The sequence below is a fragment of the Ylistrum balloti genome, unplaced genomic scaffold (genome assembly GCF_031769215.1).
Source record: "Ylistrum balloti isolate Yb309-2 unplaced genomic scaffold, AGI_CSIRO_Ybal_v1 Utg370368, whole genome shotgun sequence".
NCBI lineage: Eukaryota > Metazoa > Mollusca > Bivalvia > Pectinida > Pectinidae > Ylistrum > Ylistrum balloti.
Genome location: NW_026782259.1, coordinates 887357 through 904709, shown reverse-complemented (window position 1 = coordinate 904709; position 17353 = coordinate 887357). Strand labels below are relative to the sequence as shown.

At 35.7% G+C, this 17353-nt stretch overlaps 1 protein-coding gene across 1 annotated transcript; it reads right to left on the bottom strand.

Annotated features, from left to right (window-relative positions):
* Window positions 1-3124: 3124 nt before the first annotated feature.
* LOC132553918 (acid phosphatase type 7-like) lies at window positions 3125-11211 on the bottom strand. The gene is made up of 8 exons (XM_060218206.1): window positions 10997-11211; window positions 10094-10186; window positions 9708-9863; window positions 7446-7521; window positions 6583-6700; window positions 5986-6189; window positions 3993-4183; window positions 3125-3571 (listed from the first exon to the last, which is right to left on the bottom strand). The coding sequence occupies exons 1-8, from the start codon at window positions 11207-11209 to the stop codon at window positions 3171-3173; spliced, it is 1452 nt and encodes a 483-aa protein (XP_060074189.1). The 5' UTR covers window positions 11210-11211; the 3' UTR covers window positions 3125-3170.
* Between the last annotated feature and the right edge of the window lie 6142 nt (window positions 11212-17353).

The following is a 17353-nucleotide window of genomic DNA, read 5'->3' as shown; positions in this document are numbered from 1 at the left end:
ATACATTTTTGAGATTCAACATTTAAAGAAAAAAAGGAGCACCATTATTCGTGGTTCGTCTGCTGTTATACGAACCATGACTTTTCTCATACATCAAATAAACAAATGCCATTCTAATATTATTTCATATCTTGAATTATTCTAATTGAGGTTATTTCAACATTAAAGACCATACTTACTAACCTGAACATGTTCATACACAACATACAACATTAACAAGGACATTTTCTATGTGGATATACAAAATAAACGACCTCAGATACAACAATTTCTAGTGTAACAGATGATGAATTATTACTAAATTACTTTAACCACCATAAGGTGCGAGTATAAAACATTCAAAAATTGGACGTAAACAATGGATGTGTCTAATATCTTCCAGAAAAGAATTAGATATACCCAAAAAGACTAAATCACTATACAGATATCACATTTTATCAAACGAATTCTGATACAATTTAGATGAAACAACACATACAAATGAAAATTTCAGTATTCGACGAAATGTATCAATTCCAGTATGACGCTAATGTTGAACATGAAACATTACGGCACTTGAAGTTTAAAGGGATTTAAACAGACGGAAATAAACTGAGAAAGACATTGTATACAATTGTAGTTATCGATTATATCGATCGGTACATGTGCACCTGGTTGGTGAACTAGACAACGTACCTAACACTACCTAACACTGACAATCTTTGGCAATAATTTCAGCTCCATAATTTGTCATAAACATTTTCTTTAACAAGGTGCTCTAAACGTACTCTATTTGGTCCAATCAAAATTTAGAGCAATATAACTGCTTAAGTCAATTAGCGACTTGATGAAGGGCGTGTCTACAGATACTATAATTATCACATTCCCATTTTAGCGCGTTACACATACTTTCTGCGCGAAAAGCGCTAAAATAAAACTACCACTATTATATGTACTTTCATAATATTTTGAACCTTTCAATAATTTGAATTGTTGATCATCATCTTATCCCCCTTCTTGGTGAGGTGAAGGTAGACATATGTGTCCCTCACCTTTTTCAATACGTTGTTTGTTCTTGATAATAAATATTTATCATGAAAATGATCACCTAAAGCCATTATATAAGTTTGGTGAAATACATCATGTCAGCAACAATCAGGTGAGATTTAAACAACATGTAACAGTTGCATTTTTAGTTTGATATCCTTGCGTTTTTCAGTTGTGATTATGGAAAAAGTGGTTTGATAAGTTTGGTGAAATACATCATGTCAGCAACAATCAGGTGAGATTTAAACAACATGTAACAGTTTCATTTTTAGTTTGATATCCTTGCGTTTTTCAGTTGTGATTATGGAAAAAGTGGTTTGATAAGTTTGGTGAACTACATCATGTCAGCAACACTCAGGTGAGATTTAAACAACAACATGTAACAGTTTCATTTTTAGTTTGATATCCTTGCGTTTTTCAGTTGTGATTATGGTAAAAGTGGATGTTAACCGCTGAAAGATGTCTGGTAAGGAGGATTTCTTCAAACTGGAAAAAGTTATTCTCCCATGTCGGTACTCAGACTCGATTTCAGCAACACTATGGGTAATTTTGGTGTGATGTAGAATCGCTGTTCAGATGGTAATTACTTAAATCACAAACCCAAAACACATTTTTAAAATAGAAGTCTGAACTTTATAACTTTGCATCAATATCTTTGTAAAATTATCTTCTATGAAAAGAATAAAAAATCACCTTAATCAGACAAATTACCAGTATGAAGCGTCTAGCGCTGACGCTTATAGCGTTGGGGATGGCAAGGAATCGACCAACTTTTTCGGCTGTATTATAATGATATATACAATAAAGTATTTTAAAAATGTAGAAAAAAATACCCAAGTTGATGACAGTACGCTGTAATCGATTCCTCTGCGCTTTGTTTAAGACTTACAAGAGCGCAAGAGTCTATCCCCTTCACCCACAACTCAGCTCTGTCCCTGAAAAGGTTGTGTTTCTCTGTCGACTATTTTAGATTTTGATTCCTAGTTTGGAATTTTTCTATTAAATGACATAATTACTGATTATTCTAGACAGCAATATCATATCAGTGACTGGGGAAATTCAAAAATAGTCGACAAGGAAAACAATATTTTTCGGGCGACTAGTCAATGAAGCCATCTGAATACGCCAATACAGTTGTACAGTCTTCAAAACTGCGGCCAATATGTTATAGTTTTCTATAAATCAGTATGTGAAATCATTTGCATGTGTAAGCAGTACAGTAAAACGATTACAAAAGAATAAATACAATGGTTGATAGGCCTCAATAAGTACTTATCGAAAACGACAATTCAGGGCCGTACATGACATCAAACTGGTATCTTAAACAACACGTTTACAATTCTTTAACTCAACAAACTACGAAACAAAGATAAAAAAGAATGAAATAATATATCATGGTCAAGAATGGCATTTTTATGAGTATTTACATTTATATATCAATGTACAGTTGTTGTAAATGTATATAAATATAAGGAGAATGGTGCGTAGATATATAAGTACAGAACAGGTCTGTATGATATAGTTTGCAATCACAGCGAGAGCGTGGAAAACACGTCTATTCTCAGGTATGACCGTTTGCAAAATACACTCGATATTGTAACACACCGTCGCACATCACCTTCGGGACGAGTTGACATATGATAGAGCGTGTCGCGATGGCCAATTCGTCCAAGATAACGTCAACACAATGCGCCGTGTGCATCCAGAGATCCTTTTCCACAACACAGTTAACAAAAACAAGGAGTGTAAATAACGCTAGAAACGGTTCCATACTCTGTATAGGTGAAAATCACACTACATTCCTGGTTAAACATTAGATTCAACAAACCTGTTTTTCACATATATATACCTCACATATAAAGAAGAAAATATCCGGAACATGTCACTCTACCACCCAGAAATATTTTCCTGTCAACTTTGTACCATCTGGCACACCAAGACATGTCATTAACAAGTATTTCCGATGTATACGATGTTTGAACTTAACACACCGCCTACAGGATATCACTATTCAGTTCAGACAGAGGCATCTTCTAAAATTCTGCAACATTGATCCATAAAACATGGACTCCGCGTTCTCCTCCTATTGAGGCTCCAGTTTACATAAGTGGACTGATCATTCCAGCAATAGGAAGATTCTTTCATCATATTACCAAATTGTCATTTCCGTCGGCGTTGATTAAGGGTGAGTACCGTTGAAAAGAGGGACAACAAATTTTACAACAAACTGGTTTCTTTTTCCTTATGCATGAATAACAGCAGTAAACGCTTATGGAAATGACAATAAGGGCAACCACTGCACCAATTACTATTACTGGTATATAGGGATATGGCGGGCACTTGCATGAATAATGCGCGTGCGAAGTATAACAGTTCAGGTTCGGTACGTTAGGTCCGTGATGGGACTGGACAACCCATAGACTGTCCAGTGGTTGTCCATCCTTGACCTTCACTTGCTCGAAATAGAGATGACTGGAGTTGTACACGACGAGACGTCCGAAGGAATCCATACTTCCCTCTGTTGATGTAAAAGCTGACCATGGGCCTGTAACAGAAATCAGAACTTACTTCATTATTCGGTGCTGCGTGTCCTTATCCTGCACCAACGAAGAAACATTGATTGTTTATTATACAAAGTAACCTTTTAATAATGTAACAGAGGTCATTATTTATTTCAGTTTCGAACCCAGTACATCTGGCTCTAGTTCTAGCCGAGCGGTATATTGCGGCTAGTTTTGACCAGATCTACACACTCCCCTCCTGGAAATTACTCGTCCCCGAGTTTCCATGGATTACAGAGATGCTTGTAAAAATAATACAAAATGTTATTTCCGAGTCCCTATGTTTGCGCCAATGTAACAGAGGTCATTATTTATTTCAATGCCTCCACAGGGATTTGAATCCGTGACCTCTGACTTATTAATCTCATGCTCAACCGATTGAACTAAAGTTTGACAATCTCTTACCTCCTTTGCCCATAGGATTACTGCCTTCTGATGCTCCGCCAGTGCCGGAAATTATGTGTATCGGAGCTTGTGGGTGATTATAGTTCTTGGCAAAAACCTTATCCTTGTACACAGGCCATAGACGTTCATAGGAATGTTCATGGGCTTGAAGTATCATGTCTACACCTTGAGCATAGAACAGATCTTCAAGGCTGAAACACGAAACCAGCATCGGTTACTATTGTACATTGTATTACATAATTACATAGTGTAGTAAAGATCTTCAGTTTCAGTTCTCTTTCAAATGCACCCACTGTGGTCGTATTAGGACATCCTGGTTAGCTATTGTGGAGCTCTATCGAAATCATTGAATAAAGTTATCATCAGGCGAGAAATAGGCCACGTACATAACAGGATTACTGATTCCAACATATTTTACTGTACAATGACTATCGGCTAGGTACAAGTTATCACATCTTAATATTGTACATAACACGTACACAACAGGATTACTGATTCCAACATATTTTACTGTACAATGACTATCGGTTAGGTACAAGTTATCACATCTTAATATTGTACATAACACGTACATAACAGGATTACTGATTCCAACATATTTTATTGTACAATGACTATCGGCCAGTCACAGGTTATTACACCACAGTATTGTGTTTTGTGTAGTAATACGTTACCATGTACAGGACAGCAATAACAAAACATTGATAAAATATGTATAAAGAAAGAACTGGAATAGAAAGTACACGTGAGGAGAGAAGGAGAAAGGAAATGGAATGTTAACTTATTATAGACTTGATCTCGGAATATTTTACTATCTTCGATAAAGTGTTTTGAAAATATAGAATATATATCAAAAACATTTTGGTTTTCCACATCAGACAGATTTGGAGAACCACATAATAGAACATCAAGTGATATCACCATATCTCAATACATTATCAAATAAAAATTTGCACTGTCTTGTACACAGGCTACAACCAATGTCTTCACAATCATTTCCACAGACACAGGATGGAACATTTATAATATTAACTCTGTAAGTAAGATTTTCTTTTCTCAGCGAAATAGAAGTTGGGTAAAGAATCGATATTTGTTTGAATTAAGTGCGTAAGACTATTGTTGGGTGGTTGTTTTCTGATAATATTTGCTAAATCGTGCCACAAGTTTTAGACGGAAAATAAGATTGAAAGGAACTCGATAACAGTAATTTAGGAGCAGTGTAGTTTTCAGTGCTTCTATTAATGCAAGTTTTCAAACATGAGTTTTGATTTCTGGAACAAGTATCATTCACTTTGCATCTGCCTTAAATTTTACACCTAAGTGTCTGTGACTTTCAACACATCTCAACATTTCATCACTAAACGAGAGCTGTAAAGATAGATTGTATCCAGAATTTGAATTTGGATATTGATAACACTTCTGTATTTTGAGGATTAAATTTTGTAAGTCAATCGTTCGACCATCAATATCTAAATCTCTGTTGAGGAGCATTTCAATACCATCATCAGAAGACGAAGAGACATAGAGTATCATCAGCGAACAGACGAGAAATGCTACTCAAGTTATCAACAATATTGTTTATATATATTGAAAACAAAAGTGGCCCTAATACACTTCCTTTTGGAACGCCAGCAATTCGATAACCTATAAGTAAAAATTAATTTTTACAATAACCTGTTGTTGTCTATCGGATATATAGGGGGTTTTATCCGGTTTAGTAAAGCACCTCTTATACAATATGCTTTCATTTTTATGAATAGACCCTTGTGTCACAAAATATTGGGCAAGTAGTTTTCTTTCTTCAAAGGAAGTATCATACATTATGATATATATATATATATATATATATATATAGGTGGATAGTGGAATGATGCATCATAAAACAGACTGTTATAAATAAAGATTATTACTGATGTCTGACCGATTTCAGTGGGAATTTTAATGATCATTTTATGCATTTTTTCTTAAAGAAAACAAATTTCATTTTACTTACCCGTGTTTGACAAGATGACCAAATATCTTGCTCGCGCAGTCGTCAACGTCGTCGTTAGAACAGTACATAGGTCTATGACACATTGCAACTATCCACGGTTGTTTGTCTCTGTTCTGATTGGCTTGTGTTAAATCATCCAACAGCCAATCGAATTGCTTACAAACGAAGTGACCATTGTTAATGAAATAAACCTCCGAAGAAAAACTGAAACGAGTAATTATAACCATACCTCATGGTAACACAGAAAGGGAGAATAACTGATTATTATCATATCAATTCACCATAGATCTACATGGTAACACAGAAAGGGAGAATTACTGATTATCATCATATCAATTCACCATAGATCTACATGGTAACACAGATAGGGAGAATTACTGATTATTATCATATCAATTCACCATAGATCTACATGGTAACACAGAAAGGGAGAATTACTGATTATCATCATATCAATTCATATCATAAATAGAAGAAGAGATCTGAGATCCAGATCATCAGATATAGTAATTTGATTTCTCTCCATCCCACTCGTCTCTATAACTGAAGACATGACAATCTTACAATTTTCTTGGAGGAAACAATACGTAGTCCTACCTGATGAAGTGAACAGGTCCGACATTATAACTGTACCATAGATGGTCAAGAGGCATCGGCCAGTCGACTCCTGGCATGGAGAATCGTGTCCGGTAGTGATGGAGACTATTTTTCAATTCTGTGTAAAACATTACACGCCACAACAGTAATAACCTCCTTTACACATGGTGTATACTCTATCACTATTAATGTTCCTAATTTCTATAACAGAACACCTAAAGGTCAGTCTACTGTCCGCCTATCTGTCACGTGCAGTTAGTTCAGGTATTAAAATTACGTATACTATTGAAGAGGATAAACTACAGTGTACTTGATGTCTTTTTCATTATTGACTCAAGTGTTAAAAGCAGAAATATAGAAAAAAAAACTGATAGTTCAATGGGAGGTAACTCGAACTAACGAAGCGCCCTGATACCGATATAATGAGCCACATTGACCATAGTAGGCATGCCATTTTCAGATCCTCCAGCTAATGTTGTATAGTGCCGTCAACTTATTACAACAAAAAGCTTTGGTCACAGTGATCACACCTCACATTTTTACGTTTCTATTGCAAAATCCGTATTCATTATCTAATGAGAAAAAACTGTTTACTACACTAACTAGTTTGTCCAAAACGACGAAGAGAGATGTATGCTGTCAGAATGTATTTTTTCAACAAAGAAGCAGACATTTTTATGATATTTCATTCTGTCATAATGATATGCCCTTTTGATATTCTTGTAACTAATTTATGGAAATGTTTCGGATTTCTTCTTCTTGCGATAAAGAGATGTTAACAAGTCTTATTTATGCTGAAGTTTGTCAATACAAGATAGCATAAATCTGTCAGTTCTGATCTGTATATACATTCTCAAATTTACCATGATTTCCGGGTGACGTCATATACGGCAAGTGAGCTGCTACTGGCTGAATAAGTTCCATGAACAGATCGCCTATCTACAAAATGAAATATTTCTATATTTAGATATGTATAACTGTGTCATAAGTATTCTAAATCTCGCTTTAAAAAAACTACGTATAAATCCGAGTCGCTAATGAGCCCCGATACAGAATCATAATATTGACTAAATCTGAACAATCTGCTAGTTATATATTACATTATAAGTGAAGAATATTTTAGAGGGGATATACCAGAAAGGAAAAGAGAGAACACTTTGATGTCTTGTATCAGAGAGAAAACTACTGATGTCTTGTATCAGTGAGAAAACTACTGATGTCTTGTATCAGAGAGAAAACTACTGATGTCTTGTATCAGAGAGAAAACTACTGATGTCTTGTATCAGAGAGAAAACTACTGATGTCTTGTATCAGTGAGAACACTTGTGATGTCTGGTATCAGAGAGAAAACTACTGATGTCTTGTATCAGTGAGAACTACTGATCAGAGAGAAAACTACTGATGTATCAGAGAGAAAACTACTGATGTCTTGTATCAGAGAGAAAACTACTGATGTCTTGTATCAGTGAGAACACTACTGATGTCTTGTATCAGAGAGAAAACTACTGATGTCTTGTATCAGAGAGAAAACTACTGATGTCTTGTATCAGAGAGAAAACTACTGATGTCTTGTATCAGAGAGAAAACTACTGATGTCTTGTATCAGAGAGAAAACTACTGATGTCTTGTATCAGAGAGAAAACTACTGATGTCTTGTATCAGAGAGAAAACTACTGATGTCTTGTATCAGAGAGAAAACTACTGATGTCTTGTATCAGTGAGAACACTACTGATGTCTTGTATCAGAGAGAAAACTACTGGTGTCTTTTATCAGTGAGAAAACTACTGAGATGTCTTGTATCAGTGAGAACACTTGTGATGTCTGGTATCAGAGAGAAAACTACTGATGTCTTGTATCAGAGAGAAAACTACTGATGTCTTGTATCAGTGAGAAAACTACTGATGTCTTGTATCAGAGAGAAAACTACTGATGTCTTGTATCAGAGAGAAAACTACTGATGTCTTGTATCAGTGAGAAAAACTACTGATGTCTTGTATCAGAGAGAAAACTACTGATGTCTTGTATCAGTGAGAAAACTACTGATGTCATGTATCAGTGAGAAAACTACTGATGTCTTGTATCAGAGAGAAAACTACTGATGTCTTGTATCAGTGAGAAAACTACTGGTGTCATGTATCAGAGAGAAAACTACTGATGTCTTGTATCAGAGAGAAAACTACTGATGTCTTGAGAAGAGAGAAAACTACTGACTTGTATGAGAGAAAACTGATGTCTACTGATGTATCAGAGAGAAAACTACTGATGAACACTTGTGATGTCTGGTATCAGTGAGAACACTGCTGAAGGCCGGTATCAGAACACATTTATCACTTATCATTTGTAAATTGTATAATTCCTTATATTTTGGTACATTCCATGTTAGAGCTTGAAATCAGCTCTCGTGAACTCCGAGGAGAGTTTTGACTATAAAAACCTAGACATGAAAGACGCCAAAAAGGCTAAGATAAATTGGTACACTACACTTCAGCTTACATAGAAGACATTGGTTGGTTTATAATCATATTCTTTATTGATGCACTACACTAATGCCATTACTCTGATAAAATTGCATATTGGAAAACATTCTACAGGCCCAATATCAAGACCCTTGGCCTTTTGGTAATTGTGAAGAAGTTGCTTACACATTTCAACACATTTGACCTCTGTGATATTGAAAATGGATCAAAGTCATTCACATTTACAAACTTGGTAGCCCAATATCAGTACCATTGACCTTTTGGTTACAGAGAAGATATTATTTACAGATTTTAACATCTTTGACACATTTGATCTTGAAAGTAGGTCAAGGTCATTTATATTAACAAACTTGATATCCCTCCATCCCATCATGCTACAAGCCCCATATCAGCACTCTAAACCTTTTTGTTATTGGTCCATGTGACCTTGAAAGCGTGTCAAGGTCTTTGATATTGACAAACGTGGTAGCCTTAACTTCAAGCCTGCTTCAGGCCTAATGCCAGCAGCCTGGGCCTTTTTGTTATTGAGAAGAAGTCATTTGAATGGAAAGTTTACGCACGACAGAGGGCGCACGGCGACGAACGAAACACGATGGCCATAGACTATCCTGGCCCTTCGGGTCAGATGACCTAATATAAAAACTTACCAAACCACCGTCAATGTCAAGGTCATACGAAATATCCCCTACGTGCCAAATAGCGTCGTAGGTTTTTGACCTCACTTCCGTTGTTAGAAACTCCACCGTTTTGTGGACAGGTTTGTACCCCATGTCTCCGTAAATGATGAACTTCACAGGTCGGTCCTGTTGGCAATTTTAATAAGTTACAAAACAGGGCTCTCATACATTATTTAAGGGTTGTATGATGAACAGTTACCTATGATTTCAGGTGTAAGCTTAAGAACAATATGAAAATGGTGGAATTGTTGTTTTTGTTATCAAAAACCTAACCCCGTGACAGATGCTTTTTTGCCTTTAGCACTTGTATCATAAGATAAAAAATGGCTCATTTTGTGTGTTCCACGAAAACTTACATGTGTCCGGGATTGTGTTGTAAAAGAAAATTCCTCGCTTGTCTCGTTACTGCATTGAAGTATATATCTATAGTTCTGCAGGGGTGACAATTTCTGAAAAAATACAGTTATCATTAATAAGGTTACAATGTTCTGTTTTTCAGAACCTTCCTACACATAAATCATTCCGGAACACAGAAGTATGGAACCACTGTCGCGATTAGTGTTACCTCGAGAAAATGTCAGAGTGAAAAGCTGGGGAAAGCTTTAAAGTCATGATCTTTTTCATATAGAAAAAAGATACGGCGCGATTTTGCCAACTTAACCATCCATCTCCATTACATGTTATGCGTTTAATAAAATTAAAGAAAATTTTCAGTGAAGAGAAAGATTCGCGGTTGGGATGGGACATGGGTTATAACAGGAGGCATGGACATGTTATAACGTGACATTAGGATATGTTAAAGTAGGAGATAAAAACAGGCAAATATACCAGGGTAAAACAATGACCAAGTATCATAATTTGACTAAAACTCTATGTATACAGTTAAGTGCGCCTGTTTATTCTTGTTTCAGTATATTTCTGTAGTGACAAATGTGAAAATTAATCGAAATAAGACGAGAACTTTACACAAAATTCAATATTGATTTACCTTAATTTTAATGTCTGACCTTTATATTCAAACGAAATCTTTATGCAGGGAAGAATTTACGAGAATTAATCAAACACCAGAACCTATCAGTAGTGTTATGCTGCGGACAACTTAAACGTTGACGGACGATTGGACACCTAAGTCGCCAATATCAGATTTTGAAAGTAAACGTAGTTTAGATAATTAATACTGAATACATTATAACGATATTACAGATCACATCCAACTCATCTTTGAGCTCTAATTCCGGTGAATGAATTTCTCTACTAACAAGCATTTCGGCCATGTGTATAAATCTCATGGCTTTCCAGTTGTCCGATAGCAGCTCCGATTGACGGGCTTCCACGCGCATGCGCTGTCCATCAGTTGCCCAATATTCAGCCTGACACATGACATCAGCAGAAGTTGACCACGTCACTTTCATGCTGTCATTCGCTGAACCGAAACTCAAGTGTACCTGGGCGATTTTACCCATGACAGGCATCACTGAAAAACAGAACAGAAAATAAGAAATAAGATGATCAATCCGCGTGATTCTTAACAACTGGAAACTTAAACCGGTCTTATGATTTTGGCAGGTTTCGGATATATTCAAATTACCTGAAGATTAATAAACTAACATAATTTCAATGATAGAGAAATGATAGAGGATTTGAATTTTATATATATACAGAGAGAGAGACAGAGAGAGAGAAACAGAGAGAGAGGGAGAGACAGACTGAGAGAGAGAGGGAGAGGAAGACAGAGAGAGATACAGAAAGAGACAGAGAGGGAGACAGAGAGAGAAAACAAGATAGAGGGGGAGGAGAGAAGGAAAGAGAGAAAACAGAAAACAAGAGAGAGAAGGGGAGAGTAGAGGCAGAGAGAGAGGCAGAGAGAGATACACAGAAGTTTTTGGGATTGGAGACGATGTAAAAATTGTTAGATTGATATTTTACACATCATTTCACATCTGAAACAACCAACAATATAATTGTTTCATATTTAAATGTTTCCTTTCGAAACAAAATAGAAAATAGTAAAACACAATGCCATCTCCCTCAAAAAAGGAATGATATGAGTATTCGATACAAGAGCTTTGCATCTGAGAGCAGGGATCTTATCACTGTGCTACCGTTACGTTATTGATACTAGACTTATTAATTGTAAAGTTTGAAATGTCAATGTTTCTTTCAAAAAAGAAAATTGAATCCCGTTTGTCTGTTATAGTTATTACTAATAGAATTTACACTGACAGTTTAACACAATGGAGAAACGTCCAGTGTCTTTCGATCAGATTGGATTTGCCTTAGTCGCCTCTAAGCCTTCAGAATTTTAGTCCCTTGATATCACTGATGAGAGGAATAAGGGCGAAACTGTGGTAAGGTGCAGTTTAATTCATTACTTGGCGCTACTGCATCTAATGTTTGAAGGCTTCTTTTTGGAGGTGACAAACCCCACCATCCACCCTTTTGTGTATTTCTTATATATGTTCTGTAAAGACGTCTGTGTTGGTAAACACTCATTTGCATACATGGTGCTGTTTCACTTAAAATTCAATGCAACTAATAAAACCAAACCTACCTTGAGGTATTTTTGTTTATAATAACCATTTGGTTACTTAACGTAGCAATAATTTTACGAAAAAAACTGAAATACGGTGAGATTTTGAAGCTATTGGGTACTGGTGTAGCGGATCTGTTTCACAAACGTTCAATATACGTTACCTATACCGTGATACACAAAGGGCATCAGGTAAAAATATTAAATAAGATTATTTAAACGGAGGTGAGGACCGAAATTTAATTTCACAATTTACAAAATGTAATACCCGACATTACTTCAATGTCTTATTTCGTTGGTATTCTTAAATTATTGTGCTTTGAAGTGAATAGATTTGAAATACCGCGTTTAAGTTTTTTTCCTTTTGTATATGTAGAATACAAAAGCGAGATTAGAACACGTCTTCATGAAGAAGTCAAGTGTGACTTTGCTGGCAAGCGTGGGCTGTCACGTGAGCAAAGCTCCCGAAAGTAGTGTTCTACTTATACCCTTTTCCTAGTCGCTTTTATGAATGTGTCCATAGCATGTCAAAGCGATCTACAGGATATGCAATTCCATAATTGCCAATCTTTTAACACGTTTATTTATTTTTAATCAACTATCAAATTGAAACAGTCAATATGCGTATGATCCAAGTGTGACTTTGCATATATAACGTAACGCAAAATTGGCGATCGCGTGGACTGTCACAGAGAGAGAGAGAAAACAAGCTAATGAGAGGGAGAGAGAGAAAGAGAGAGACAGAGAGAGACAGAGACAGAGAGAGACAGAGAGAGAGAGAAAGAGAGAGAGAGACAGAGAGAGAGAGAGAGAGAAAGAGAGAATACATCAACACAAACGTAGGTAAAAGAACAATTATTATTATTCTCTTTATTTCCTCCAATTCCGAAGATTGACATAAACAGAATAATACATATATAGAACAGAAGTTAGATAGGAGCGGGACACAATAATGTTTAGTAGAATACAATTGTAACTGCTGACGTAACATACACATGGAGTTATTTCCCCTTTATCAATAGTTTTGGGGAGTAAATGTAGAAGTCATAATGAATTATCAATACATTGTGTCATAGTAGGACAATGTAGTAATATACTGATACAAGTTTTCCTGTGTTGGTTATCATAATACTGAACTAACAACACAAAATTGTTCAATTATCTTACGTACAACAAAGTATCACTGACGTATCATAGAGTTACCTCCCTTTGGAAATAAAAAAAATCTCATCATTTAGATAATTATTTTCTATACAAATGAGTGGACGTAATAATTGTGACACAAGATATGTCATCGATACCTGTTTTATCTTACAGTCTCTTGTCCTTAATTAATGAATGAATCACTATTTGTAATAATGGTTACACATTTTGTGTACGGAAGTTACTGCTGTCTTATAAAAATCATCTATATCAGATGGATCAAGTTCGAAAGAAATATCTCCACCCATAAGAATATGAAAAAGCTTGTAATCCGACATTGAATGTAAGTGTACACTAAACATTATATCTTTGATATTAATTAAATCACACCATAATTTGTCTCTCAATTCCCCTGTATATTTACATTGTAAGATTATATGTATAGCGCCATCGTTATACATTAAACCACACTTCTGACACAACTTCTTCTCGTCTTCACAATCTCTTATAGTAACAATTAATTTCATAACATAATATATTGGTTCTCTTATAGCGGGATATCTAATTGCCAGTTTCCAAAATACATGAGGTACTAAGCTATTGTGGACAAGAGAAAATCTCGAAAAATCACTATCGGCTCATATTCTTTCCCGCCACGTCGATTCTTCAGCTGAACGGACAGCATTTCTAACAATGAGACTCCACATACATTTAGGCGGGAAAATGCACCTATAACAAAGACTCGGTAAAAAGGTCATACAACATATATTTTCTCAATATTCTGATTATCTATTTTCATTTCTAGTCTACATAGCCGTCCCAAAAATAATAGTTTTTTAGTGTCTATATACGCTTCAATGCTGGTCCATCCAACAAGGCTTGTGCACATGTCTGTACGGGGTTTAGTTTCAAAACCCTGAATCGCTTTAAGAATAAAATGCTGAGCTCTTCCTAACATTAAGATTTCCGTTTCTGTCAAACACCATGATTCTCAACCATAAAGCGCCGAAGCATATACTTTACATTTTATGATTTTACTTATGGTCAAGGGATTTAAAGCACTTGGATGGGCTCCACATCTTACTATACTCATTGTGCCACTCCGTAATTTATTACATGCACGCAAGGTGCGTTCAATGCCATTAAATCTACTATTTAACATTACACCAACATGAACAATGTCGTCAACATTCGGAAGAGCACAGTTACATAAATACATTGTCTTACGTTCTCTGTTTTTCCTAGTACAGAAAAAAAGTAACAATTTTACTTTTAACAGAAGAAATACAAAACTCCACTTTCTACTGTATTCCTCACAAATCTGAAGCATATACTGTAAACCAGAATATTTTGTACTAATAATACATATGTCATCTGCTTGTGTCAGGACATTCAACTTTAAATTCGCTACAATTGCGCCTTTGCCACAATTTTCAATACTATTCAATAAACCATTTATGAACACCAGATATATTTTTGCTGAGAGCGCACTTCCCTGTAAAATACCACGCTCCATAGTTACCCATCTCGCCAACAAACCGTTAAATAAGACACTACTTTTAACTCCAGTGTACATACTTTTCATAATACTCCATGACTTTGTCTTTATTCCTAGTTCATGTAGTTTATACGGTAGCCCAGTGTGCCATACAGTATCGAAAGCTTTATTGCTGTCAAGGAACACAACATGTACATCTTCCCCTTTCTCTGTGTTATACTTAATACATTCTTGTCGATTAAAAGACGTTAAAAGACTACATAACCCTTTCTGATATGCTGATTGTTGTATTGCTGGTAAAAGTGTCACCCCCCCCCCCCAACCCCCCAACCCCCTCATCTCATATTTCCTGCTTGATTACTCTGAAACACTTGTGTTGGAATGCTCAATGATCATATTACAGGTAGATGCTCCGACAAGTTTAACTCTGTTTCTTCTAATATACAAACCTTGTTTACTAGGTCGAACATTCTCGATTCAGTTATTACATGGTCTATCAGTGTATGTATTCCAGTTTGGGGACAGAATGTATAGGATGGAAAAGAACACTTCCCTTGAATATTCACCGACATTAAATTAGACCTGTTTAAAAACCCTTGAAAACATACAGAGCGAATGTTTTCTACAAATTCGCTACGAGGCCCTTTGATTTTCACATTCATATCACCAAGAAATAAAACTTTAACTCTCTCAGATTAAACTGAGTAAAGACATTTTAGCATCTCAACATTATTACTGAATACATCAAATGCTCTCGATGACGCTGGCATGTATACTACTTATACTCTCTTATTGTAAAAGGAGCAAAAGGATTTCTTAAAGAAGAAATGAAGAAATTAAATGAAATGAAGAAATTAAATGAATACGCTAAATTATATCAGGATTGAATATAAATTCCGATAAAACAAAAGCAATATATTGTTATCGTGATTAGATTTAAACAGTTTCACTGCCATGTTGACTTATACTTCATACCAACATCTGTGAAAGGAAAGATTCTCACATATATACGTTAAGTAAACAAAATCTCATTTTTCAATCATTTTTATATCCTTACCAAATAGAAGTGGGCCCTGCATTAAAATCACTGAACTTTCCTTTTTTTCTTTTAAATAATAGAACCACGTCACAAGAGATATTGTAATTAAGATACATTCTGATGGGAGATTTGATATGGTACATATTCAATCATTCATAGATTCACATGGATAACTAGTAACCGGTATATCATTTTAAAATAAAAACATTAATTAATTTTTGATAAACGCGCATGTTATTTGTTGTGATAATGCCTTTATATTATATTGTGAAAAAATGGCTTCAATTTGTTTTTAAAAGATTTGTTCAAAGCTTAATATGGATTAAATGGATCTTCATTGCTCGTTTTTATAATGGATTTTTATCAGAAGCGGTATGAAAAAGGAAGTCTTACCTAAATTGATTTCAACAAAAACGACAATACAATATATACTTTCACCGTATTTGAGCAAGTTAATTGTCTTAAATTTGAAGTCATTGTTATCGTTTTAAGGAGATGTGTTTCCCATCGAGACCTAACAAATTTATCTCTACAATATCCACACATTCCAATCTGGTAGCGCTTTAATTAAGGCCTAAAACTCTTTGTAACCTATGAAGACGTAGAAATGATCAATAATTGTATAAAATACATAACAAATCATTGCCATCTCTTATTGTTGTAAATAACTGTATTCCTTTTTTGTAACAACAATTTCTGCTGTTAAAGAATTCCTAGAATTATAGACTCCTTTGTACCTTCTACTCTTCTGGGCCTTCAATAATGTAGTTCCTTAATCTAGACTTCCCTGTCCCTTCTACTCTTCTGGGCCTTCAATGATGTAGTTCCTTAATCTAGACTCCCCTGTCCCTTCTACTCTTCCGAGCCTTCAATGATGTAGTTCCTTAATCTAGACTTCCCTGTCCCTTCTACTCTTCTGGGCCTTCAATGATGTGGTTCCTTAATCTAGACTCCCCTGTCCCTTCTACTCTTCTGGGCCTTCAATGATGTAGTTCCTTAATCTAGACTCCCCTGTCCCTTCTACTCTTCCGAGCCTTCAATGATGTAGTTCCTTAATCTAGACTTCCCTGTCCCTTCTACTCTTCTGGGCCTTCAATGATGTGGTTCCTTAATCTAGACTCCCCTGTCCCTTCTACTCTTTCGAGCCTTCAATGATGTGGTTCCTTTATCTAGACTCCCCTGTCCCTTCTACTCTTTCGACTCTTCAATGATGTGGTTCCTTAATCTAGACTCCCCTGTCCCTTCTTTTCTTCCGAGCCTTCAATGATGTGGTTCCTTAATCCAGACTCCCCTGTCCCTTCTACTCTTTCGAGCCTTCAATGATGTGGTTCTTTAATCTAGACTCCCCTGTCCCTTCTACTCTTTCGAGGCTTCAATGATGTGGTTCCTTAATCTAGACTCCCCTG